This window comes from Pelophylax lessonae (assembly GCF_965119305.1).
Source record: "Pelophylax lessonae genome assembly, chromosome: 4".
NCBI classification, from domain to species: domain Eukaryota; kingdom Metazoa; phylum Chordata; class Amphibia; order Anura; family Ranidae; genus Pelophylax; species Pelophylax lessonae.
Window position 1 is genome coordinate 383883620 of NC_138771.1, and position 27769 is coordinate 383911388.

The following is a 27769-nucleotide window of genomic DNA, read 5'->3' on the forward strand; positions in this document are numbered from 1 at the left end:
TTTTTTTTTTTGCAGGACTACGACATTGCAGCGGACAGATCGGACCCTTGACTGACATTTTTGACACTTTTGGGGGTACCAGTGACATTACTGCAGTAATCAGTGCTATATATATGCACTGTTACTGTAAAAATGACACTGGCAGGGAAGGGGTTAATTTTATTGGAGAGGGAGGGGTTAATGTATGCCTGGTGCTTACTGACGTGTGTGGGGGGAGGTGACTGAGTGAGTCAGGGACAGATCGCATGTTCAGCTATGCTGAACACTGCAATCTGTCACTCCCTGTCACTTAGGAGATCCGCCCGCTCTGTTTACACAGGCGGGCGGATCTCCAAACTAGATTCCCCAACGATCGGGGAAGAGCAGCGGCGATCGCAGCCGCTCCTACCCTGGCCCGACTACCGCTGTGACTGAAAACAGCGGGAGCGCGCCTCCGCCCGTGCGCGAGCGCTGCCTACAGGGGGAGGAGTCCAGCGACGTAGTACTACGTCGCTGGACGATAACGAACCACTTTGCCGCAGTACGCTCAATGTGAGCGGTCGGCAAGTGGTTAAAGGAGCAGCCAGGCTCAATCCTAAAAGAAAACCTAGGTTTCCAAAATGGGACCTTCCTCTTGTCCTAAATGCCTTCTCAAAAACAGGCATAGAATCCTCTTCTTCTATCAAGGACCTGACCATCCGGACTGTCTTTCTGGTAGCCATCACTTCGGCTAAAAGGGTCTCTGAAATAAGTTCCCTCGGCTGTAGAGAACCATTTTTGACTTTCATCCCGGATTGGGTAGTACTGATACCCATGCTGAATTCAAATCCGAAAGTCACCTCGGTGTTTCACCAGAATCAGGAGATCGTCCTGCCTACTTTTCGGTCTTCTGATGAGTCTAATCCTCATCCGTTGGATGTAGGAGAATCCTTAAAAGTCTATCTTCAAGCAACTGCACCATTCAGGCAGTCTGACAACCTCTTTATCCTGTTCTGGGGGAAGAACAGAGGTAAACCTGCTTCATCCAGAACTATTGCATCATGGATAGTGGCGGCTATCCAACAGGCCTATAGAGCAGAGGGTTTGGCTCCTCCAGAGGCGGTGACGGCGCACTCTACAAGGAGTATTTCTATGTCCTGGGCGGCCTCGCGACACGTGGCTCCAGATGTGATTTGCAGAGCGGCTTCATGGTCTTCGGTCAATGCTTTTATGACCCACTATTGTGTGGAGCCTGCTTCTCTGTCTTCAGTTAATTTTGGTTTGACTGTTTTGTCTGCAAATAGCATGAATTAAAGTTTCTTTGCTAAAGCATTCCCACCCGTGTTGCGTGAGCTAGTTATTTCCCACACGTAGGCTGCCATGGAGACTGCCAGGAAAACGGAAAATTCCTATCAAATACTTACCGTAATTTTCCTTTCCTGATAGTCTCCATGGCAGCCGGAGTTCCCACCCTCTCGTCTTGGATTCGGCTAAGATATGGAACACCTGCTGTACCTGAGAGCTGAAATTTATGGGAGGGGGGTCCTATACCCTTGGAGTGGAGGCGGGGTTAACCCACACGTAGGCTGCCATGGAGACTATCAGCAAAGGAAAATTACGGTAAGTATTTGATAGGAATTTTCCGTTATTTGCCACAAGTTCCGGGAAATATATATATATATATATATGTGTGTTTTTTTTTTTACACATAGTTGTCACTAAATGATATATTGCTCACACATGCCATGGGTATATGTGAGATGACACCCCAAAATACATTCTGCTGCTTCTTCTGAGTACAGGGATACCCCATGTGTGAGACTTTTTTGCAGTCTAGCCGAGTACAGGACCCCGAAAACCAATCCCCACTTTTAGGCTTTCCAAGGGCGTAAAGAGTTGATTTCACTCCTGACTACCTATCGCAGTTTCGGAAGCCATGAAATGCCAAGACAGCACAACCCCCCCCCCCAAATGACCCCTTTTCGGAAAGTAGAAACCCTAAGCAATTTGCAGAGAGGAATGTTGAGTGTTTTGCAGATCTCACTTTTTGTCACAAAATTGAAAAAAAAAAAATTGAAAAAAAGAAAAAAAAGAGGGAAAAAATGCATTTTCCTGTTTTTTCTTCATTTTCCAAAAAAAATGAGAGCTGCAAAATACTCACCATGCCTCTCAGCAAATAGATTGGAGTGTCTACTTTGCAAAATGGGGTCATTTGGGGGGGGGGGGGGTTGTGCCATCTTGGCATTTCATGGCCTTCAAAAGTGTGATGGGTAGTAAGGAGTGAGATCAACAGTTTACGCCCTTAGGAGGCCAGAAGGTGCGGATTTGTTTTCAAGGTCCTGTATGTGGCTAGACTGCCAAAAAGTTTCCCACATGGGGTATCCCTGTACTCAGGAGAAACACCAGAATGTATTTTGGGGTGTCATTTCACATATACCCATGGTATGTGTTTAGCATTATATCATTTACTGACAACTTGTAGTGCAGAGGTAAAATAAGCAATTTACGCCATTAGAAAACTTGAAGATGGGGATTGGTTTTCGGGGTCCCGTACACAGCTAGGCTCCCAAAAAGTCAAACACATGTGGTATCCCTGTACTCAGGAGAAGCAGGAGAATGTACTTTGGGGTGTCAGTTCACATATACCCATGGCATGCGTGAGCAATATATCATTTAGTGACAACTTTCTGTAAAAAAAAAACCAAAAAAACAAATTGACACCTTCCCGAAACTTAGGGCAAAATATAAAATACTCCATGGACTCAATATGCCTCTCAGAATATAGCTTTTGGTGTCTACTTTTCAAAAAGGGGTCATTTGGGGGGTGTTTGAACTGTCCCGGCATTTTATGCTTAATCTTAGCTACACATCACCCACTCTTCTAACCACTTGAAAACCAAGCCTTTTCTGTGACATTTTGTTTACAGGAAAAAATATATTTTTTTTACTAGAAAATTACTTTGAACCCCCAAACATTATATATTTCTTTAAAGCAGAGGCGCTATATTTCTGGCGAAACAGAAGTCAAGAAATGCTCGTAGCTTCCGGTATCTTAGGCCATAGAGATGATTGGGGCCATTCTCATCTCCAATCAGCTCTATGGCTAGATAATTGAACCACCGGCTGCACTCTCGGGTTAACCGGTGGGACAGGAGAGCCCGAGAAAAACCATGGAAGGCAGCGGAAGGCGGCGGTAGGGGGGGGGGGAGTCCCTTCCCACTGCATGTAAAAGCAGTCTAGCGGCCAATTATCCGCTAGGATTGCTTTTACATGTAAGCCGACCGCTGGCTGTAAAAATCGATACCAAGATGATGCCTAAATCTGCAGGTATCATCCTGGTATAACCACTCAAAGTCCAGCAATGTACCAGTACATTGCTGGTCCTTGTTTGGCATATAGTGTAGGTTTTTTTTTTTCATGCAGCCTGTGGGCTGAATGAAAAAAAAGAGAACAGAAATCACCACAGGAATATTGTGTAGTATTACACACCATTAACCCCACAACAACCAAACCCACTGATTTAATGGTGGGCATACATGACAATATTCCACGTATACCTAAAGGTATTTTCACTGCAGTGGTGAAATCAGCCTACCACAGCTGCTGCCATCAGAGGTATCCATATATGCTAAGCGCAAACGCTGTTTGTGTCAGAATATATAAAATCAGTGTGGCAGCTGACGGGTACCTGCAAGAGAAACAGGTTAACAAAAGAATGAAAAACAAAGTACAGTAAAAGTACAGTAGGAAGAGTAGAAGAACATAAAAATAACTGACACGACTACTGTTTTTGTTTTTTTATTTCATTTTTTTTTAACACTTTTTTTCTGTGAACTGCGATTTTCAAGTTTGGGTCTCTCAAAATGTCGATAGCCATCGAACATCTTTCGAGACCCCATGTTTGTGTGCCCTACACTGTGTCGTGCTGTACCCTACACTGAACTCCACTAGTGTATGGTAGCGACGGAAACAGTCCCCGATGCAGAGACCAGGTTGGCCAGGACAGTCGGGACAATAATAGCGGGTGTCACGCCTACATCCGCACCGGCTACAGACAAGACATCTTCTTTGGGGGTGTCTTTGGGTAGGGATATGCGGGAGGACTTGTGGAAAGTGCCTCCCATGCAGCCAGCTCACTGCATCTGGAAGGGGAAGTTGGACTATTAGTTCCTATAACAAGGGTTAGGTGTATTAACAAATGTATATACATACATTATAGTTACAAACAGGATAATGGGAAAGTGGTAACATGGAGATGAAGGGGGAAGAAGGGAGCCCTCTCTAGGCTAACACACAACGCTTCTGCCTGAATCTTTTACACTAGGGCTTCTTGTCCAGTCTTGAGACACACCCCTAGTTGGGTACCAGCGAACCTCATCCTTGACAGATCATTAAATAAATCTTGTACCAGAGACCACAAAAAGTAATTCCTTTTTCAGGCTCTGAGTTGACTTTTTGAGCAGATGACTACACAAGATGTCTATATGATTCTTCCCCCCGAGATGCATGCTGCAATACTGAATATATTTGGGAAGTAAAATACTCCCAAAGGTCCTACTGGTCAATGGTCTTATAATCTTAGTCATTTATCTAGTTCTTTTGTTGATGGTTGCAATCTTTATCTGCTTTAATACAAATTCCTTTGCAATGTGCTTCTAGAGAAGGCATATTTTAGGATTATATCAAGGCTGCATTGATATACATTTTTATCAGACATAAAAGACACTGGTAGGCTGGTAAGTATCTGTCTTTTAATAAGCGCACAGCTACAATATTTGTACAAAGAAAAAAAAAGAAAGTTAGTTCCTCTATAAGGCAAAACTGCATTTTTCCCCTGTCTTGTACACATGTAAACAAATTACCCTTTGAAATGATTATGGTCTTTTACATGTCTATTTATCACCTTAAGTAGGTTAATCTCTTGTGCATATGCAAACCAGTTTCCCTTTGCGAGAGTGTGTGGACCAAAAGGACTGCAGTTCTTTTTTCTTTTGTGATTACCATGCTTAGTATAAGGCTGAGAAAGCATTTAATATCAGAAAATTTGACTATACTTGTAAGAGCATGGGTGTTGGAGATACTCAGTGGTGTGTATATATATATATATATATATATATATATATATATATATATAATATATATATATATATATACACAACATGAAAAACAAACCAAAGTTTTGAAAATGTCCCTCATGGACTATTGGACAAACCACCTTAGTAAAATCAATACAAATTTTTATTAGACATGTAAAGGAAAAAATGTACATCATATACAATGCAGGAGAGTGTCCCAAACATGGGAACACTATTCAATAGTATAAGAGAACATGATAATAGTATACATATCAAATGACAGTAAAGAGATATCAATTTTGCCTAACATGTTTCGGACTTTGTGGGGTATCGCCCTTCTTCAGAGGCTTGATCTCAGTTCACATATTCACCTTTGTAATAATCCCTAATGTTGGACTTTTGTATAAAGGTCAAAATACCTTGCACAATATTATTCTCTTACGCTAGCCATGTAACTCATTGTGGCTGGCTTTGATGCATTGGCAATAGCAGTTATTATCAGCATGCTATATACAAGAATCATTTATAGCTGGCTTGACAAATATTATGATCAATAATAGTATTTAATTGTGCTTACCTTACTTTAGCTACTTCCACACTAGGAAAAGTAGAAAAAACCAACCAAGTGTGCCCTATTTTGAATGTGCACATTTCTATATAGGTCTATACATGTTGTTGCAGGCATTTTTCAGCAGCTGCTGTTCTTATTTTGGCTCTACTTACCTCTTTCTTCTTCGCTAGATGTTTGCTGCTGAAGAAAATGTTGACTTTCGAATTCATGTAGAAAATCAAACAAGAGGAAGAGATGACGTGAGTAGAAAGCAGCTTCGGCTCTATCAGCTCTATAGCAGAACAAGTGGGAAACATATACAAATACTAGGAAGAAGGATAAGCGCAAAGGGAGAAGATGGAGATAAGTATGGTAAGATAGTTTAATTCTATGCTATCCCAATTTTATTTTTACATTGAGAATTCTACCTCCAGGACAGTGAGAACTGAGCACACCTATTGCTTTTTCTCTTCCCCAGCAAAAAAAACACCTTCTATATTCCTATGCTTCCCATATCCTGTGCTATACTCTATAGCACATGTGTCAAACACAAGGCCCGGGGGCCGAATCCGGCCCTCCAGGCCATTTTATGTGGCCCTTGCAGCCAGGGCTTTTTTTTAGCCAGAACGTGGTTAACTACATTCTGCCACCTCTGGCTCTCCCCCTCTGCTCCCTGCTCACCACTATCACTTGTAAACACAGAAGCCTTCTGTGTTTACAAGGACAGCTTTCCTCTTGGCGGCTCGCGGCTCTCACATATACCTGCCTGCCCTGCATGCACTCATGGCGGGGACAGATGACGACTAATGATCTCCCTGAAAGTACACAGTACACTCCTTAACTCTGCACTCTGTACACAGTACATTTCTTAACTCTGCACTCTGTAAATAGTACACTCCTGAACTCTGCACTCTGTACACAGTACACTCCTGAACTCTGCACCCTGTACATAGCGCAGTCCTGAACTCTGCACTCTGTACATAGCGCACTACTGAACCCTGCACTCTGTGTGGAGCACGCTCCTGAACCCTGCACTCTGTATGTAGCACACTCCTGAACTCTGCATACATAGTCTTACAGATACAACCGGCCCTTTGAGGGCAACCATAATGCCAATGCGGCCCTCAATGAAATTGAGTTTGACACCCCTGCTCTATAGTATAAAAAGTATACTGGAGGCGTTTAGCACCTTTTCGGCTTTACACCCTTAGTTAGTGTATGTTCATCTCCCTGTCTGCTCTTCCATATAGTGTTCACTTCACCTCTCCTTTTGAGAATAGCACTTCTTGTTTCCCGTTAGTAGTATTGAAAGCTTTCTACATACAGGAACTTTACTCTGCTTCAGCTTTATGCACCACTTTGCACGTCCCCCACATACTGTCCATAGAAGTGATACCTTCTCCTACTGTATGTATGTTTCTTTCTCTCATTATTGTCATCCTGTGCCCTCACGGACTACCCAGAGTGAAGATTGTGGGTAGCACAGAACATATTGACTGCACACACAGTCATAGACAACACACTTGCACAGAACACAAACACAGACTGCACAAAGACTAACCATACATGTGTAGCGCTACCCCCTAAGGAGCCGCTGGTGATTTCCCCTGGATCTTCCCATTTTCTGCCCCACAGCCAGGCACACAGTAGTCAGGTGCGCAACTTCTGCTTGTTACTGCTAGGACCAGTCTAGGCGTTGTAGTATATGTAATTATGTAACCTGAGGCCGCATTGCAGCTTGTGCAGGGGAGAGGTGATAGGTCCCCTCCCTCTGAGGAAAAGACCCAGATCCCATGTGCTCACTGAATATAAATACTAGCACCCAGCATGCTCAGGGGTACCACTCCTTTGAATTGGACGGTGATGTATCCATATTCATACTGCTCATCTGCATGGCTCAAACTATCCACCCAGAACCTTCCTTGGTTACCTGGATACATATGAACCTTCACCCAGATGCAGCAGTACTGTGAGTCACACAGGATAAACTACCAAAACAAGCAGAGAGAGAGAGACACTAAATTTACCTAACAATCTCATTAAGCAGAATACCAATTATACTGTACTTATCTAGCTACATCCTAGCATCTATCTAGGAGGGTGCTACACTCACCCCTACCAAAGCCGCCATGTCCTCACTGGCCTGGGCACAGCCCCTACAGAAACATTTGCACAAAAAGCTATGTGGCATATCCCAAAAACTTGGAACGGGGAAAAGTGGTTTAACAAAGTAACAGGGCCAATGCAGCATACCACATATGCGGCCATTAAATACAATAGCATTTAAAAATATATTTTCAGCTGTACATATATTCACAGGATAATTAAGTAGAGCCCTACCCAGTGCAACTTTAATTAGTGCACCCCCCCGCCAAAAATGTGGATGATTAGTAGGATGATAGGGAAAACACAACCCTAACTACTAGCTAGCTAACATATTTACAAAGTTCAATGTCAATCAACGGGGACAGTGGAACTGCCTTATCCAAGGCAGATCAATCCTTGCAGTCCTACAAGAAAGCACGTATTAATAAAAGACAGTACATCCTATCCTTTAGCTTGTGAGGGCATCCTCTCCGGAAAGGCAACCCCCCCCCCCCCCAAAAAACAAAAAAACAAAAAACAAATACAATATAGATGTCTATGCTAACATTCACACAGAAGGGTCCACCATGGACTGCCCCCCCTAAGGGCAAACTCTTGCCACATTGTCTTCCAGAGGCCTGAAAGAAAGGAACAGAAAGAGACAACCCTATATATTTACAGTATCTCACAAAAGTGAGTACACCCCTCACATTTTTGTAAATATTTTATTATATATTTTCATGTGACAGCACTGAAAAAATTACACTTTGATACAATGTAAAGTAGTGAGTGTACAGCTTGTATAACAGTGTAAATTTGCTGTCCCCTCAAAATAACTCAACACACAGTCAATGTTGTCTAAACTGCTGGCAACAAAAGTGAGTACACCCTTAAGTGAAAATGTCCACACAAAATATTGACACTTTGGTCCCAAGTTGGACATTTTCACTTAAGGGTGTACTCACTTTTGTTGTCAGCGGTTTAGACATTAATGGCTGTGTGTTGAGTTATTTTAGGGGACAGCACATTTACACTGTTATACAAGCTGTACACACACTACTTTACATTGTAGCATAGTGTCATTTCTTCAGTGTTGTCATATGAAAAGGTATAATAAAATATTTACAAAACTGTGACGGGTGTACTCACTTTTGTGAGATACTGGAACTACCTTAGAAATGCATATTATCTTTCAGTCAAACCACAGCAGTTCCTAAGATTAACTGTAAGTCTCTGCCGATCCTCTGAGGTGAAAGTGGAGCTCTCTTCCTTTTCTGTTGCAGGGATGTAAGGGAGAAAAGGACAGACTTGAAAATGAGAGAGGTGGCCTCCTAAGTGTCAGCACTTAACTTGAGGAACTCTCTTTTTTTCCTTTTTCTTTCAAAGGAGTCTTCTTTTCAGTAAAGACCCAAATTCAGCAGCCCCCAGAAATTCAAACATGGCCACAGCAACAAGGTGGCTCTGCCTTTGGGCTAAGAACAGCAAACAAGATGATAACAGTCTCCCCCATTGGTTCAGCAGTAGAAGTCTGGATGGGAATCCCAACCTCTCCATTTGTGTTTTGGATGGTGGCAGACCATTCTGCAGCCTGCTTTGACTGCTTTCGGATCTTTGGTAGGGACGGATTGCACCTAAATGGGGTGGGTGCAGCCGTACTGGGTGAGAGGATGGCCAAAAAGTTAGAGGGGCTTTTAAACTAGGGAATGGGGGGGAGGGTACAGATGTAGAATTAGCCAGTGGAAAGCAAGTTTCAGAGGGCAGAAATGGGGGCATTAGCGGTAGGGTGTTCGGAGCTCCTAAACCCAGGGTGGGTACGGGGAAAAATCAAGAGAGCAGCCTAAAAACATCAAATGAGGATAAATGTAACCGATCAAAATTACGAGGCTTGTATACCAATGCCAGAAGCCTGGCCAACAAGATAGGGGAGCTGGAGCTGCTGATGTTTGAGGAGGACTTAGATTTTGTGGGGATAATTGAGACTTGGTTTGACAGCTCTCATGACTGGATGGCGACCATTCAGGGGTATTCCCTTTATCGCAGGGATAGAGAGGGTAAAAAAGGGGGAGGGGTATGTCTGTATATTAAGAACAGTATACAGGTAAATATGAGGGATGATATTAATAATGGAGCTATGGACGAGGCAGAATCCCTATGGGTAGAGCTTCAAAGGGAAGGCACGGTGGGGAAGGTAATATTGGGCGTATGCTATAGGCCCCCCAACCAGAGGGAGGAGGGGGAGGCGGACCTCATGTTACAGATAGAATTGGCAGCAAGGATGGGAAATGTCATTATAATGGGGGACTTTAATTATCCAGATATAGGCTGGGCAGAAGGAACCGCGCACTCAGCCAAGGCTCGGCAGTTCCTAAATGTTTTGCAGGACAATTTCATGGGTCAGATGGTGAATGCACCGACAAGAAACAATGCGGTACTTGACCTACTGATTACCAACAATACAGACCTGCTCACGGATATAGAAATACGGGACAACTTAGGGAACAGTGACCATAGGTCAATTGGTTTCAGTATTAATTACAGTAATAGGAAACACAAGGGTAATATAAGGACACTGAATTTCAAAAGAGCCAATTTCCCTAAACTGCGCTCGCTGCTAGAAAATATCAAATGGGATAGAACCCTGGGAACAAAGAACACGGAGGAAAAATGGGAGTGCTTCAAGAGCATACTTAACAAGGGGGTGGGCCAGTGCATTCCACAGGGAAATAAATTTAAAAGAGCAAAACTAAACCCTGGGTGGCTAAACTCCAACATAAAAATGTATATTAGAGCTAAAGAAAAGGCCTTCAAAAAATACAAGACTGAGGGGTCATTGGCAGCATTTAAGCAGTACAAAGAGTGTAATAAGAAATGTAAAGACGAAATCAGGGCGGCTAAAATAGAACACGAGAGACATATAGCGGAGGAGAGTAAAAAGAACCCCAAGAAGTTCTTTAAGTATATAAACAGTAGGAAAGCGAGGCAAGAGTACATTGGCCCCATAAAAGATGATAAAGGAAAAATGGCCACTGAGGACAGAGAAAAGGCGGAAGTGTTAAATAATTTCTTTTCTTCAGTCTTCACAAAGGAATCGGGGGGCTACACGAACCTTGCTTGTAAGGCCGAACTAAATAATACACCTCAGGAAGTGCCGCCATGGCTAACAGAGGATAGACTTAGAGCTAAACTAGAGAAACTTAACATAAATAAATCCCCGGGACCGGATGGCTTGCACCCGAGGGTTCTTAATGAGCTCAGCCAGGTGATTGCCAGACCATTATTCTTGATCTTTAAGGATAGTTTACAGACGGGTATGGTGCCAGCTGATTGGAAAAAAGCCAACGTGGTACCAATATTTAAAAAGGGGCCGAGATATATCCCGGGTAACTATAGGCCGGTCAGCCTAACATCAGTAGTCTGCAAAATTTTGGAGGGGATGTTAAGGGACCACATACAAGACTTTAGTAATGAAAACGGTATTATAAGTAGTAATCAGCATGGATTCATGAAAAATCGTTCGTGCCAAACCAATCTATTAACCTTCTACGATGAAGTGAGCTGCCACCTAGATAAAGGTAAGCCTGTGAATGTGGTGTATCTGGACTTTGCAAAGGCCTTTGACACCGTTCCCCACAAACGCTTACTGTACAAACTAAGGAAGGTAGGTATGGACCATGAGGTGAGTACCTGGATAGAGAACTGGCTCCAGGGGAGAGTACAGAGGGTGGTGATTAATGGGCAGTACTCGGATTGGGCGGGTGTGGAAAGTGGGGTCCCCCAGGGTTCTGTCCTGGGACCAATCCTGTTTAATTTATTCATAAATGATCTGGAGGAGGGGATATCGAGTACAATCTCAGTATTGGCAGATGATACTAAATTAGGCATGCCAATATCTTCTATGCAGGATGTGGAAACCTTGCAAGCGGACCTGAACAAAATAACGGGGTGGGCAACTACATGGCAGATGAGATTTAATGTTGAAAAATGTAAAGTAATGCACTTGGGGGCCAGAAACCAGAAAGCAAGCTACTCACTAGGGGGGGAACCTCTGGGTGAGTCTAGGATGGAAAAGGACTTGGGGGTACTGGTAGACAACAGGCTTGGCAGTGGCATGCAATGCCAAGCCGCCGCAAGCAAAGCCAACAGAATACTGGGTTGTATAAAAAAGGGGATTCACTCCAGAAATAAAGAGATTATCCTCCCGCTCTACAAGACTCTGGTCCGGCCACATCTGGAGTATGCTGTCCAGTTGTGGGCACCGGTCCTCAGGAAGGATGTGCTGGAACTGGAGAAAGTCCTGGGAAGGGCAACAAAAATAATTAGGGGAATGGAGGACATCAGCTATGAGGAAAGACTACAAGCACTGAACCTATTCTCTCTGGAGAAGAGACGATTGAGGGGGGATATGATATCAATGTACAAATACTGTACTGGCGACGCGAGCATAAGGAACAAACTATTCAGAGAAAGGAGATGCAATAAGACACGTGGCCACTCACTAAAACTTGAGGAAAGGCGGTTTAACCTTAAAGTGCGTAAGGGGTTCTTCACTGTAAGAGCGGTAAGGATGTGGAATTCTCTTCCACAAGCAGTCGTATCAGCAGGGAGCATTGATAGTTTCAAAAAACTATTAGATGGACACCTTAAAGACCACAACATACAGGGGTATACAATGTACGGTTAAAAGCAAACACACACACATCATGGGTTGAACTGGATGGACTGATTTTTTTTTTCAACCTCACTAACTATGTAACTATGTAACTACCAGCACTCTATACATTAATATTGAATTCCCCAGACTCCTTCTGTTTGATAGGAACTGTTGCCATAATTCAGGGTTGGACTGATTCCTAAAGGGGTTTGGAACATACTGTACATGAAATTCCACACTTCCTCTTCACTCCAAGAGACCCTTTTTTGCTTCGATCTCCTCCATGATTTCCCTGGGGACATATGGAAAACCATACTTGTACTCAAGAGCCACTCACCTTTGGACTATTCTCTGGAAACTGGAGAATCTGGGCAACTCATCCTGGTCTCCTCTTCCCTGTGGAACAAAAAAGCTTACCACTCTCTGGACGAAGCATCAGTAAGCATTATTCTGGGCTTGATTCCTGATGAAAGTGCTAGGAGGGGATGGATCAGGGCTCCTCTCCACATAGGCCTGGCAGTACCCCAGATTTTTAGCACACAAGGTCAACTGGGCATTGTGCTCTCTCTCATCACTGTTCTGCTAGAAACACTGGACGTCACTCTCAGCCTCACAGTCCCAATTGGATTCTGTCACTGACCCCCAGTCTTCCATCCCCTTCCCTATGGACCCAAACGCATTCTTGAATCTCAGATACCCCACATCCACGAATCCTGGCTCCCCCTTGCCTGAGGAGCTCACAGACCTCAGACTCTGAATCTTCTTGGTCTCTGGGGTGAGTGTTACAGCCAGCTGGCTACTTGCAGGCTCTTCCATTCTGATCACAGGCTGCTGAATACTTTCCATGGGTTCAATGCTCCTGATGGCAAAGGTGTGCATCTCTTTGGTCTGACACAGTGTGGTTTGAGTATACAGCACTGGTCCATGCCCCAGCGGGCTGACTTTATCGCACTGTTATCTTTCTGCTGAGCTACCAAAAGAGTGTTTCTCACTTCAGCAGTATATCCTGTCTCCCAGTTTACTAGCAGGGTAACTGACTGAATGTCTCTTGGCACTTTCCTCAATAGCTTTTCCACACAGTGACTACACCACCCCAGGACCGAAACTTAATGGTACCCCACTGGCATCTGCCACATAGCAGTCCCAGGTGCTCCACCTCATCATCGCTGCACAGCACCAGATTTTCTCAGGGTAGAAGCCGCACTCTGGTGTCTGTCAGTATACTGCCTGGCAGTTCAGTCAGCCTTACTGGAAATCCACCAATGACAGCAGCTCTGGTACTAGCATTAGCACCCTTCATCTTGCTGCTCTCTCCTCATTGTTCCTCTAAAGCTACACCTGGATATGGCGCTGTTCCTATGCCCCTCTCTCCAGAATGGCCGATTCCGAGCACAGACACCGCCTGCTCCTAGTAGTAAGTTGACTTATGAACAGGCTCTCTCCCCATTGGGCAGACTCTCCAAGCACACTTTTTCCTGCACTCTGACTTAACCCCCTCTGTGCCGCTTGGCCCAATCACAGTAACCGTCTGATGTGTTAAATTAGCAGTAGCGCACTCTCCGGCATCAGGGTTCTCAGCCTCCCAACAGGTCTCATAAGCACTCGCTGAGTTAACTCTTTCACTGCCATCTGCTACTCCAGTATTAACATACTCTGCTGACATGCTTGCTCCACCATTATCGGGCTCTGCTGTAATGCTGAGGGTAGCTTCCATACCCGCAGTGAACACACACAGACCCAAATAACTCCTTCACCCTCACCACTTGAAAATGTTCTGTGACTGGTCGTTATGCAGAGTTATCTTTTTTTTCCTGCCATCTCCTGAAAACGCTTCTGCACTAGCAGCAGAATTTCCCTCATGGCACAACATTTTTTCACACTGACTGCCATCCTGCAATCCACACAGCAACACTTGACAGTGTCTTGTACACTTTTTCCAGCCATTGCTGGTAGCAACCACTGAAATATTTACGAGGAATATGCCGAAGGAGAACCCCACGTGTAGCACTACCCCCTAAAGAGCCGCTGGTATTTTCCCCAGATCTTCCCTAGTTTCTGCCCCACAGCCAGGCACACAATATTTATAAGTAATATAAATAAATATTTGCAAGGGACTAATATAAGTCCATTGCAAAGAGAAGGAATTGAGTAGACCCTGCTCTTCAAGACACCAGCCGGTGTCCCCTTTAGCTTACACCCAGCAGCTGACTTCTGGGGCCCCATACAGGAGAACTGGCTCTACCCATCTATCAGTGGCTAAGAGTCTTCTTTACTAGTGGTTATGGTATCTGCAATGGAATGGATATACTTTTGCTAATTGGGTATAATTTGCTGCCTTATTAGTGAACTGTTTTTAACAAAGATGTGACTGGGATGTTGTCAATTTGTCTAATACAGAAATCCACAAACTATGATAGCAGATTTTGACATCCTTTTGTATAAAAGCTATCCAGGAGCTCTGTGTTTTTCAGTTTGCATTGGCAATGGTCACTTCTTCTTTGTGCTGTTATCAGTCACCACAGTCACAGAACAGTGCATTTATTCAATTGACAGTGCTTATTATAAGTTGTCAGTTCATTCTCTCTGTATACTATAATTGCACACAGAAACTGTGTTGTTGACACTATTTGATACATTCACAGTTAAGGAATCTTTGCGAGTGGCTAGTGGAGGGACAGGTCATCCCTCTTTCAGGGACAGTACTCAGGGAAAGGTTCTGGAGCAGTAGAGAAAGCACAGAGACTACCTTCCTAGAAAGCCTGTCCACGTTCCACTCCTCATGGCACAGATGCTGTCTGTATCTCCGGGTCTTTACCCTACTGTTTCAACACTGTTGCACTTTGTAAGAATCAGTGGTAGAGAAGGACCTGGTAGTTGTGGTACATCTTAGACTTAAAGTGGAGTTCCGGCCACAAAAAGAATTATTCAATGAAAATACCCCCGGGACAGTCAGGGCTAGTACATTGCACAATGGCTAGCCTCTGATCTGTCCCGGTTCGCACTTACCTGCAAGAAGAAATATTCACTTTTAAAATTTCTTCTCCAGCACTGCCATCTCAGATGTGGGCAGCTGAAGCCAGCGCGATCCTCTTCTGCGTCCTCTTCTCCCAGAATGCACCTGCACCGGCCCCTCTCGTCACTTCCGGTGCGGCGCCGCATTCCTCCACAGCTTCTGGGCATGCCCAGAAGCTGTTTAGCAGGGAATGCTGCGTCGCACCGGAAGAGACGAGCGGGACCAGTGCCGTTGCATTGATTCCTGGGAGCGATGACATTCAGCTCCCAGGAATCATTGCAAACCGGAAGTGACGGCGCGGGCCGTGGCCACCGAGGGAGGAAGTGGAAGAAAGGTGAGTATTTCTTTCTACAATAACAAGGTAAGTAAAAAAAAAAATCGTAACTATCCATTTCCTTTTCAGGTGAAGAAAAGCAAGATTATGTCAATTTTGTGGCCGGAACTCCGCTTTAATATTAACATGCAGTGCCAAGCTGCAGTTTCTAAAGCTAGCCAAATACTTTCTTGTATTATTTTGTGTTGAATCTCCAGAAAAGCCTTTCTCAAACTTTTTAACACAAGGAAAATCACTTTAGAATCTCAGGGAAGCCCTGCTAATAATTAAGTGATAAAGTGATTCCTGCACTGTGGATAAATAAACCAAACCTAAAATGCCACTAAAGGTATGATATATATATATAGCGCAAAAATGGTATGATATATAATATATATATATATATATATGTATAAAGTGCAAATTAATTGTGCAAATTAATGAATACTGTAGTAAAGAATGTGCAAAATATGCAAAAATTCTATAAATTCGAATATTGCACCATTAACCTCAAACATACACTAAAAAGTGTGAAATAGTGCTGATTATGCAAATGCAATAAAAAAAAACAGTGCAAAACATTGCTAGTTACCATATACATATAAATCAATAGTGAATAAATAAATAAATGAATTAAAGTCTTATTCTTAAAGTCCCAAAAAATCCAATTTTAAGCAAGTAGCCAGTGAAAGTGCAATGTGCTTTTGTGCTCCAGTATGCAGATCAGTGCCAATCCATGCCAAAAACAAGGTGCAATCTTGTGCAGTTCTACTCCATTTGGATATTCTCACTTACCAGACTGTCTGGACCCGCTAGCAATACTGCATGTGGGTCAAATACACTTTAGTCCGAAGTGGAGTGGGAAGCAAACCGGGACCAGTGCAGCCCGAGCGGCACCTGCAACCAGGAAGTTCCTTTTTTTTATGGCCTCATACTCTTGGAACAAATGTGAGTGTTATATATGTATTTAATAGACAGTATATTGAAACGGGATCACACTATGAGAGTCTTCCTTCACTAAAACCACATCTGGGGGAGAACGAGCACTAGAAGCAAGTTTGGCCCAGGGAGTTTCATCCATTTAAAGAGGCATCCCACTCCACTCCGGACTGAAGTTTATTTGACCCACATGCAGTATTGCTACCGGGTCCAGACAGTCTGGTAAGTGAGAGTATCCAAAGGGAGTGGAACTGCACAAGATTGCACCTGCTAATAATTAATCTAAAGCTCACCGTATATTAGTGTGATTGTCATTGGGAAGAATGAAGGCCCCTTGAACCGCCTTTAGGGAAAGGGAGCCTTGACTGCTGGAAGCATGGCATCCCTGTGGGTGTGAACCTAAAAGAGAAGTTAAGTAGCTCCCTTGGGATTGGCTACAAAGACCTGAGCTGACTGGGTGGAGCCTGAACTCTAGGAAAAGGCTACGCTGGGGCACATCCAACCGCTCTGAGGAGATCCAGCTGTTACAAGAGTTGCTAGGTGAGTATCCCTCCTCTGTTCACAGGCCCCTTGTGACGGGAGTCACTTTGGTTGGGGGGCCCGTGGAACACAGCCTACCTTAGAGAGGTTGGGAAATACCTCTCTTAACCCCCTAGGCACTTCTTATGTGTAAGTCACCCTGTGTCTTTTGGGGACACAGGGTGACCAAAAAGCCCAGTCTGGCCTGCCCAAACCAGACATCCACACACTGATTGGCTATGAGAGCTCCATGCGCCCTGCCGGGACAAACCTACAAACTATGTGGAACTTTGTCAATAAAGCTGCCGTGATGGATTGACTCTTTGGGACTTGATACCCGACTAACTCAGGCACAGACCGATTGGAGGTCTGGTACCTGGATTAGTCTACCTTTGGGGGGAAGATATGTGACGGTACGCACCGTCAATGACAGTGAAAAAACGATGTGACCGATAAATTGATGGTTTGGACTGCTTCAGTTGGTCAGACTTGTGACAGGTGCATGTCATCAGCTCAAACACCTGTCTTCCACGGATTGTAAATCATGCTGATTTGCTCACCTATTGTTTACTGTGGGTTCTCAGTATTTACACTATAATAATGTACGTATATTATATCTTGTTTTACTTTTGGTGCCGGCAGTCTGGGCTTCCAGGCTGACTCAAGTACGCTGAGCTAATTAGCATGTGAATGATAACCTTGCCTAGATGGGATTAGCCATGAGTCAGCTGTACCTCGTTATCTCACCATTGTGTGATACTTTATGTAAATATTCAGGTCATTGTTCATGTAGTGACTGTCATGCTTCTCAAGTGTATAAAAGTCTGCTACTTGTTTTAATAAAGGAATCAGTTGTTTCCAGTATACAAGCTAAGTGTCAGGCTAGTTTTGTATGACGGCGGCTGGGATTTGATATCTATGTTCATGACTGCGAGGAAGCCGTATACTGACGGAAGACCACAAGTACAGTGTGGGTTGCGGTTCCGTCACACCCCTCACTACCAAATTTCACAGGAGTTATCCTTCCCCAGTGTTCCTCTACCATCATGGACACAGAACTTTTATCTGGGCTGCCTGGCTGCTTTCTCTTCTTATGGTGAGACTGTCCCCTCAGCTCCTACACCTGCTGACCATCCCCCGCTGCCAAGCCACCCTCCTCCAGCGACATTCAATCCATCCAGCCCCTCCAGGGTCACTACTACTACTACAGCCAGACACAGGACCCCCTCTGGAGCTACTGGCAATGAGGGCACTAGATCCTCTCCTTCTCTGCTAGACCCTCACTCTGCCTTCATTCCCCTGAGATCTTCCCAGCACAGCCATGTCTCCAATACAACATCAGCCTCTGTTAATGGACACCGCCTGCCCCATTCTAGGATTCCCAGAGCATCACATGTAAACGGACCTCATATGCTCCTTCCCTGGATTCTGCTTCACTCAGCTCCCTGTGCCCTACAGGGCAGGAACTGATTTACAGTATCAGCTCTAATCTCCTCCAGCATCTGACTCATCTCCTCTCCCTGCTTCATTCAGCTCCCTGTGCCCTGCAGGGCAGGAACTGACTTACTGTATCAGCTCTCATCTCCAGCATATCACTCATCTCCTCTCACTGCTTCATTCAGCTCCCTGTGCCCTACAGGGCAGGACTGATATACACTGTCAGCTCTCATCTCCGTCAGCATATCACTCCTCTCCTCTCACTGCCTGTGTGAGGGATCAGGTTTCCATACAGCAGGAGGCACTGATCATTAACTCTTTGCATCCCTGCCTCAGCCTGCATACCAGACAGCATTTCAGAGTTACAGCCTCCCCAAGTGACACATGCCTCAGCTTGTCTGACAAGGGTTTCTGTGTCACTTGAGGCTGGAGGCTCCTTCCTATTAACCCTGCATGTCCCAGCCCAACCTGTGACACACAGGGTCAACTTATGGACTCCAGACTCTCCCTCCAGATCTTTCTGACAAACTCTGCTGGGTAAGTATGATTATAGGGTGGTCTGGGATAAGTCAGGTGTAGCTGTTTCAGAGCCACTGATGCATTTTGAAGCAGTGCAATCAGTTTTTATTTTTTACTATAGTTGAGTGTCACACCAGCTGTGGCACCCACCCCATCCTCCAGGGTCTGGTTCTCACCTAGGTGACCCGCTATAATTAATTTCCCTGTCGATTTGCACAAGTGATTGAATAATTATATTTTAAATATGGCACCGTCAGTTCACGGATGTGCTGACGTGGGTGCTTTTTGATACATGGACAGTTGACAAATAAACACATATTGATGTTAATACCAAGGGTGAAAAATCAAAGCAGCTTCCTTGAATTTTGGGAACTGGCTGCAAGGTTCTCTGTGCCTATGCATTGCTCTGTACAAAAAAATAAAAAATCCAGAACTAGCATTTTCCCTATCCAATTATGTGGATCTCAGTTGGGAGGTCTACAAAACATATGGAAGGCAATGCTGTTTAATTTTGATACCCAGTTTTGCCTAAATGGCTGCCGGAAAGAACTGTGTTTTGACCTCCGAAATGTTAGTCTATGGTATATGTATATCGACCTGCGTTGCTAGCTTCTAACATTATTTACTCTTGCGCTGACTTTTACTCTGCATATGGTTATTACTCATGTGCCTATACAGGCCAGCTTCTTTCCACTCACTCGCACAGAATGTCAGCAGTATACCAATTGGCATCTGCTGGCTGTTTAACGAGAACCACTGTGTGCGGTACACCGCATGTCACTTTAAACACAACTTTTCCCTTGGCGATGGCGCCCACCCAGCAGTCAACTCTTTCTGCATAGGGAATATACCACCTGCCAAACCAAGTCCAAGTTTGACCCTTCTAAGACAGAGGATGCCAGTGAATGTTTCACGAATGGTGCACTGGCTAGACCAGTACCCTCTCAGTAGGGAGGCTTGAATTCTCCAATCTGGATTTATTCAGGGATTTTGGATCTCTTTCATGTGACCCATAATGCTTCTTGCGGGTTTCCTCACCTGGTGTGGTACCCGAAAAAGTACCAAAAAAAAATTCCAACTGATACATCATTTTTCTATCCCTACAGGCTTGTCAGTTAATGGGGGTATTATCAGGAGAAATCCCGGGACTAATACTCCTCTTTTGATACCACAATTTCTTTGCTAAATTTGCTGGTGCTTCTACCCTCCTGCTGAAGGCCGACATCTGGTCTGCCTTTCTCCTCCTGCCTGTACACTGTGACTGTTCCATCTCAACAACGTGTAAGGTCATGCCCATCTTCTATCCTTTTGGGCATTGAGATTGACATTGTAGAAATGGTCTGCCAACTTCTTAGGGTTAATTAGTTTCTGTCCTTAGTTAAATTTCCAAGGGACTCTAGGAAGCCCTGGCTGTGGCAGCTTCAATACTTTTGGGCCATCTTGTTTTCACATTCTGCGTACTTCTGATGGGTAGTCTATGAAATGTATATCAGATACACGTCTTTACGTAAAAATGATCAGACCTATGTGTGAGGACTTGGAAATGCAGTTGTCCTTCTTGTACTCTAAGGCTATGTTTTCACGAATGCGCCTACTAAGTCGCGCGATTTCAAGTGCGACTTTGTAGTGCGACTTGTTTGCGACTACTTCTGGGGACTTCGGTGCGACTACCTTCTATGAGGGACAAGTCGCACTGAGATCATCCGGGAAGTGGTGCAAAAACCTTTTCTCAAGTCACTGCGTCTTGAGTCGCAGCAGTTAGAACGGTCCTAATTTAAATTAATAGGTTTTGACTTGTCATGCGAATTGACATGTGTCGAGATGCACAACAAGTCACACTAGTGGGAAGGGGGCCTTATGGTCATTCTTTTATAAATTGGAGGAATTGCTGTACTCCATCTGGAGTTTTACAGGGCTGCATTCAGCTCCAGTAGCTTTGGCATTTCTTCCAGGGTGACTGGTCTGCTGAACCTTGGCTGGCCTCATGGGCCCAACTCTATCTGTTGTGTAACATGATGCTGTTAGAGCTCTTTCCCGATTTGGTGACAGTGGAATTATTGGTGTAAATTTTACAGAGTAGGCTAGTGGTTATATAAACAGATGAGTGTGGTACAAGTGGTTAACTGCCCCTCGGCACACTCTCTAGTCTTGTTTTGACTCCTATTGGTCCCTGTCTGTGTTTTTCCTCTTGGGTAACCTGTCAGTGAATTTGGGACGAATTGGTGCTGTCACCTGGTGAGGAGTAGGGATGATCGAACAGTTCGGGTCGACCATCGGTTCGGCCCGAACATTGGGTGTTCGAGGTTCGGCCGAATTTAGAACTTTTTGCCCAAAAAGTTCGGAATTCGGCAACCAGAACCGACCAAAATGCAATGGTTTAGGAAATAGGCTTTAAAAGCCTGTGATTGGACCAGAACCATTAGCAAAAGCCAATTGAGGGGGCAGGAGAATGCTAGGAATGTGATTGGAGTGACTAGGGGGTCCCTAGGCCAATCATTAGTGAATACACCCCCCAGTATATAAGATAGCCCCCGCCAAATTCCTAGCATTGTTATACTGGACATGGAAGAGAGTGGAAGCAGTTCTGTTAATTTTACTTTAAAAGTGTCATTTAGCATTTATTAGTGTGAGGAAAGGGATATCTAGTGTAGTTAGAGTGCTCCTTTACACTTTAGTTAGCTTCAAAAATGTAGTTTCTGTAGGGAAAATGTTAAGTGCCAGGGTGACCGAAATGTAGTGTAGGGTGAACTGACAGTGACTGCTATGGCAGGGTGACCAAACCCTTCCATAGCAGGGTGACCGCTATAGAGAAAAGCTAGTTTCTCTCAAGTCACTTTCGCTTCTGTAATATGGTTTCGCCGCAGCCAGCATTGTTTTTGGCTGCAGGCGTTGCTAGTGATTTTTTGAGCACATGTTTGGTGTCAGACATGACATCTGAACATGTGTATAGGGGGTATTTATACACACCCATGTCTGTATATATACACCTAGACATATATAGGTGTGAAAGGAGCAGAAAAAACTACTTGCGCTAATGAAATAATTAACACCAATATAGTTACGCTCCTATTACACCTATATATGTCTAGGTGTGTATATACATATAAGTATGTGTGTATATACACCACTATACACAAGTTCAGATGTTTTGCCTGCCTCCAAAGAACCCCAAAAAATGCCCAAAAAAACGTTAGCGTCAAAAAAAAAAAACCGCCCAGGTGTGTTGTTGCAGGCATTTTTTGGGGTTTTTGGAGGCAGGCAAAACATCTGAACTTGTGTATACAGGTATATATACCACTATACACAAGTTCAGATGTTTTGCCTGCCTCTAAAGAACCCATAAAAATGCCCAAAAAAACGCCTGCTACTAAACTGGCAAGGTGTGAAAAGCGAGAAGCCAACAACCTGTGTTCTAAGTGACAAAATACAAACTATCTTTTTTTTATGGTTCTGGACATGCTACAGAGCTGAAACTTCACAGGTACACCTTTTAGACCCCCCAGACACAAAATCACACAAAAAAAGTTCTTAGAAATTGTCATTTTTGATAGAGAGCCAATTATTGAAAAAAATTAAAAAAAAAAATGTCTTTGGATTTAGTATCTGGGGGGTCTAAAAAGTGTACCTGTGAAGTTTCAGCTCTGTAGCATGTCCAGAACCATAAACAAAGATCATTTTTCGGTAGAGCAGGGATGGTGGGACCCTCCTTTTACACCTATATGATCTTTTTTTTGGGGTTCTGGACATGCTACAGAGCTGAAACTTCACAGGTACACCTTTTAGACCCCCCAAACACAAAATCACACAAAAAAAGTTCTTAAAAATTGTAATTTTTGATAGAGAGCCAATTATTGAAAAAATAAAAAAAAAAACAAAAAAAAATAAAAATGTCTTTGGATTTAGTATTGGGGGGGTCTAAAAAGTGTACCTGTTAAGTTTCAGCTCTGTAGCATGTCCAGAACCATAAAAAAAAAGATTGTTTGTATTAGTGCAATTGTAGATCTGTAATATGGCTTCGCTCTTTTCACACATTGCCGGTTTAGTAGCAAGCGTTTTTTTGGGCATTTTTTGGGTTCTTTGGAGTCAGGAAAAACATCTGAACTTGTGTATAGTGGTATATATACCACTATACACAAGTTCAGATGTTTTGCCTGCCTCCAAAGAACCCAAAAAAATGCCCAAAAAAACGCTAGCGTCAAAAAAAAAAAACGCCCAGGTGTGTTGTTGCAGGCATTTTTTTGGGGTTTTTTGAGGCAGGCAAAACATCTGAACTTGTGTACACACACATACTTATATGTATTTTACACTTAGACAGATATAGGTGTTATAGGAGCGTAACTATATTAGTGTAAATGATTTAATTAGCGCAAGCATATATTTCTGCTACTATCACACCTATATATGTCTAGGTGTGTATATACATATAAGTATGTGTGTATATATACCCGTATACCCAAGTTCAGATGTTTAGCCTGCCTCCTAAAACCCCCAAAAAATGCCTGCAACAACACACCTGGGCGTTTTTTTTGGCGCTAGCGTTTTTATGGGCATTTTTTGGGTTCTTTGGAGGCAGGCAAAACATCTGAACTTCTGTATACGGGTATATATACACACATACTTATATGTATATACACACCTAGACATATATAGGTGTGATAGTAGCAGAAATATATGCTTGCGCTAATGAAATCATTTACACTAATATAGTTACGCTCCTATAACACCTATATCTGTCTAAGTGTAAAATACATATAAGTGTACACAAGTACAGATGTTTTGCCTGCCTCCAAAAACCCCCAAATAATGCCTGCAAGAACACACCTGGGCGTTTTTTTTTGACGCTAGCGTTTTTTTGGGCATTTTTTTGGGTTCTTTGGAGGCAGGCAAAACATCTGAACTTGTGTATAGTAGTATATATACCACTATACACAAGTTCAGATGTTTTTCCTGACTCCAAAGAACCCAAAAAATGCCCAAAAAAACGCTTGCTACTAAACCGGCAATGTGTGAAAAGAGCGAAGCCATATTACAGATCTATAATTACACTAATACAAACGATCTTTTTTTTTTATGGTTCTGGACATGCTACAGAGCTGAAACTTCACAGGTACACTTTTTAGACCCCCCCCCCCCCCCCCCGATACTAAATCCAAAGAATTTTTTTTTTTTTTTAATTTTTTTTTCAATAATTGGTTCTCTATCAAAAATCTATAAAAAATTACAATTTTTAAGAACTTTTTTGTGTGATTTTGTGTCTGGGGGGGGGGGTCTAAAATGTGTACCTGTGAAGTTTCAGCTCTGTAGCATGTCCAGAACACCCAAAAAAAGATCATATAGGTGTAAAAGGAGGGTCCCATCATCCCTGCTCTACTGAAAAATGATCTTTTTTTATGGTTCTGGACATGCTACAGAGCTGAGACTTCACAGGTACACCTTTTAGACCCCCCAGACACTAAATCCAAAGAAATTTTTTTATTTTTATTTTTTTAATTTTTTCAATAATTGGCTCTCTATCAAAAATCTATAAAAAATGACAATTTTTAAGAACTTTTTTTTTTTGTGTGATTTTGTGTCTGGGGGGTCTAAAAGGTGTACCTGTGAAGTTTCAGCTCTGTAGCATGTCCAGAACCATAAACAAAGATCATTTTTCGGTAGAGCAGGGATGGTGGGACCCTCCTTTTACACCTATATGATCTTTTTTTTGGGGTTCTGGACATGCTACAGAGCTGAAACTTCACAGGTACACCTTTTAGACCCCCCAAACACAAAATCACACAAAAAAAGTTCTTAAAAATTGTAATTTTTGATAGAGAGCCAATTATTGAAAAAATAAAAAAAAAACAAAAAAAAATAAAAATGTCTTTGGATTTAGTATTGGGGGGGTCTAAAAAGTGTACCTGTTAAGTTTCAGCTCTGTAGCATGTCCAGAACCATAAAAAAAAAGATTGTTTGTATTAGTGCAATTGTAGATCTGTAATATGGCTTCGCTCTTTTCACACATTGCCGGTTTAGTAGCAAGCGTTTTTTTGGGCATTTTTTGGGTTCTTTGGAGTCAGGAAAAACATCTGAACTTGTGTATAGTGGTATATATACCACTATACACAAGTTCAGATGTTTTGCCTGCCTCCAAAGAACCCAAAAAAATGCCCAAAAAAACGCTAGCGTCAAAAAAAAAAACGCCCAGGTGTGTTGTTGCAGGCATTTTTTTGGGGTTTTTTGAGGCAGGCAAAACATCTGAACTTGTGTACACACACATACTTATATGTATTTTACACTTAGACAGATATAGGTGTTATAGGAGCGTAACTATATTAGTGTAAATGATTTAATTAGCGCAAGCATATATTTCTGCTACTATCACACCTATATATGTCTAGGTGTGTATATACATATAAGTATGTGTGTATATATACCCGTATACCCAAGTTCAGATGTTTAGCCTGCCTCCTAAAACCCCAAAAAAATGCCTGCAACAACACACCTGGGCGTTTTTTTTGGCGCTAGCGTTTTTATGGGCATTTTTTGGGTTCTTTGGAGGCAGGCAAAACATCTGAACTTCTGTATACGGGTATATATACACACATACTTATATGTATATACACACCTAGACATATATAGGTGTGATAGTAGCAGAAATATATGCTTGCGCTAATGAAATCATTTACACTAATATAGTTACGCTCCTATAACACCTATATCTGTCTAAGTGTAAAATACATATAAGTGTACACAAGTACAGATGTTTTGCCTGCCTCCAAAAACCCCCAAATAATGCCTGCAACAACACACCTGGGCGTTTTTTTTTGACGCTAGCGTTTTTTTGGGCATTTTTTTGGGTTCTTTGGAGGCAGGCAAAACATCTGAACTTGTGTATAGTAGTATATATACCACTATACACAAGTTCAGATGTTTTTCCTGACTCCAAAGAACCCAAAAAATGCCCAAAAAAACGCTTGCTACTAAACCGGCAATGTGTGAAAAGAGCGAAGCCATATTACAGATCTATAATTACACTAATACAAACGATCTTTTTTTTATGGTTCTGGACATGCTACAGAGCTGAAACTTCACAGGTACACTTTTTAGACCCCCCCCCCCCCCCCCGATACTAAATCCAAAGAATTTTTTTTTTTAATTTTTTTTTCAATAATTGGTTCTCTATCAAAAATCTATAAAAAATTACAATTTTTAAGAACTTTTTTGTGTGATTTTGTGTCTGGGGGGGGGGGTCTAAAATGTGTACCTGTGAAGTTTCAGCTCTGTAGCATGTCCAGAACACCCAAAAAAAGATCATATAGGTGTAAAAGGAGGGTCCCATCATCCCTGCTCTACTGAAAAATGATCTTTTTTTTATGGTTCTGGACATGCTACAGAGCTGAAACTTCACAGGTACACCTTTTAGACCCCCCAGACACTAAATCCAAAGAAATTTTTTTATTTTTATTTTTTTAATTTTTTCAATAATTGGCTCTCTATCAAAAATCTATAAAAAATGACAATTTTTAAGAACTTTTTTTTTTTTGTGTGATTTTGTGTCTGGGGGGTCTAAAAGGTGTACCTGTGAAGTTTCAGCTCTGTAGCATGTCCAGAACCATAAAAAAAAGATCAGTTGTATTAGTGCAATTATAGATCTGTAATATGGCTTCGCTCTTTTCACACCTTGCCGTTTTAGTAGCAGGCGTTTTTTTGGGTTCTGTAGAGGCAGTGGTATATATACCCGTATACACAAGTTCAGATGTTTTTCCTGCCTCAAAAGAACCCAAAAAATGCCCAAAAAAACGCCTGCTATTAAACCGGCAATGTGTGAAAAGCGAGAAGCCAACAACCTCTGTTCTAAGTGACAAAATACAAACTATCTTTTTTTTATGGTTCTGGACATGCTAAATAGCTGAAATTCACAGGTACGCCTTTTAGACCCCCCACATACTAAATCCAAAGTCAAAATCAAAAAAATCTTTTTTTTTTTTTAATTTTTTCAATAATTGGCTCTCTATCAAAAATGACAATTTTTAAGAACTTTTTTTTGTGTGATTAATAGTCCCTGGGGCATGACCCAGAACCCTAGGCACTTTTTAGGGGCATTTATTGGGTTTTAGGGCTTCAAAATGGTGTTTTTTGATTACCGAAGTTCGGGTCCCATTGATTTCAATGGGGTTCTGAAATCCGGGCCGAACTTTCGTGATGTTCGGATGTTCTGGCCGAACCGAACTTTTGAAAAGTTCGCTCATCCCTAGTGAGGAGTTCTTCCTTTCCCCCTGCGGGACAGGCATCTGGCTCTTTCCTCCTACCTCTTTACCTGCAGGATATAGTTGTGGCTGGTTTGATGGTGGGTACTGCTCTCTCTGTTGTATTGTTTGTTTCAGACTATTCAGCCAGGGGGATATCTCCAGAATTTTCTTATCCAGAAGGTTTTAAAGGGTTGGAAATATCTGACATGCTTCCCTGATTCGCAGCACCTGTCTTCTGTGCACAAATTAAGCGACATCTTCTCCATTTGGCCCTCTGTCGGTTTTTGCATTTAGGGCTCTTTTTTCTAAATGCCTTTTCTTTAGCATTCTTTGGCACCTTTAAGATAGGTGAACACGTTGCCAAGGACAAACGCTCAGTTGGTAGTAACTCAGAGAATGTGCTAATCACGGAATTTTTTGTTTTTATCTCACGCTGATTCCTCCAACCTCAGCTAATTCCAATATTTTCGGGTCTTCCAACT

General features: G+C 42.8%; 1 protein-coding gene across 1 annotated transcript in view; it reads left to right on the top strand.

Moving 5' to 3' along the window:
* FGF18 (fibroblast growth factor 18) overlaps positions 1-27769 on the top strand; it is a 740912-nt gene that overhangs the window by 486588 nt on the left and 226555 nt on the right. Inside the window, exon 2 of the mRNA XM_082257180.1 lies at positions 5775-5955. Coding sequence (XP_082113306.1) covers positions 5775-5955 — 181 coding nt within the window. The remainder of the gene's footprint in view (positions 1-5774; positions 5956-27769) is intronic.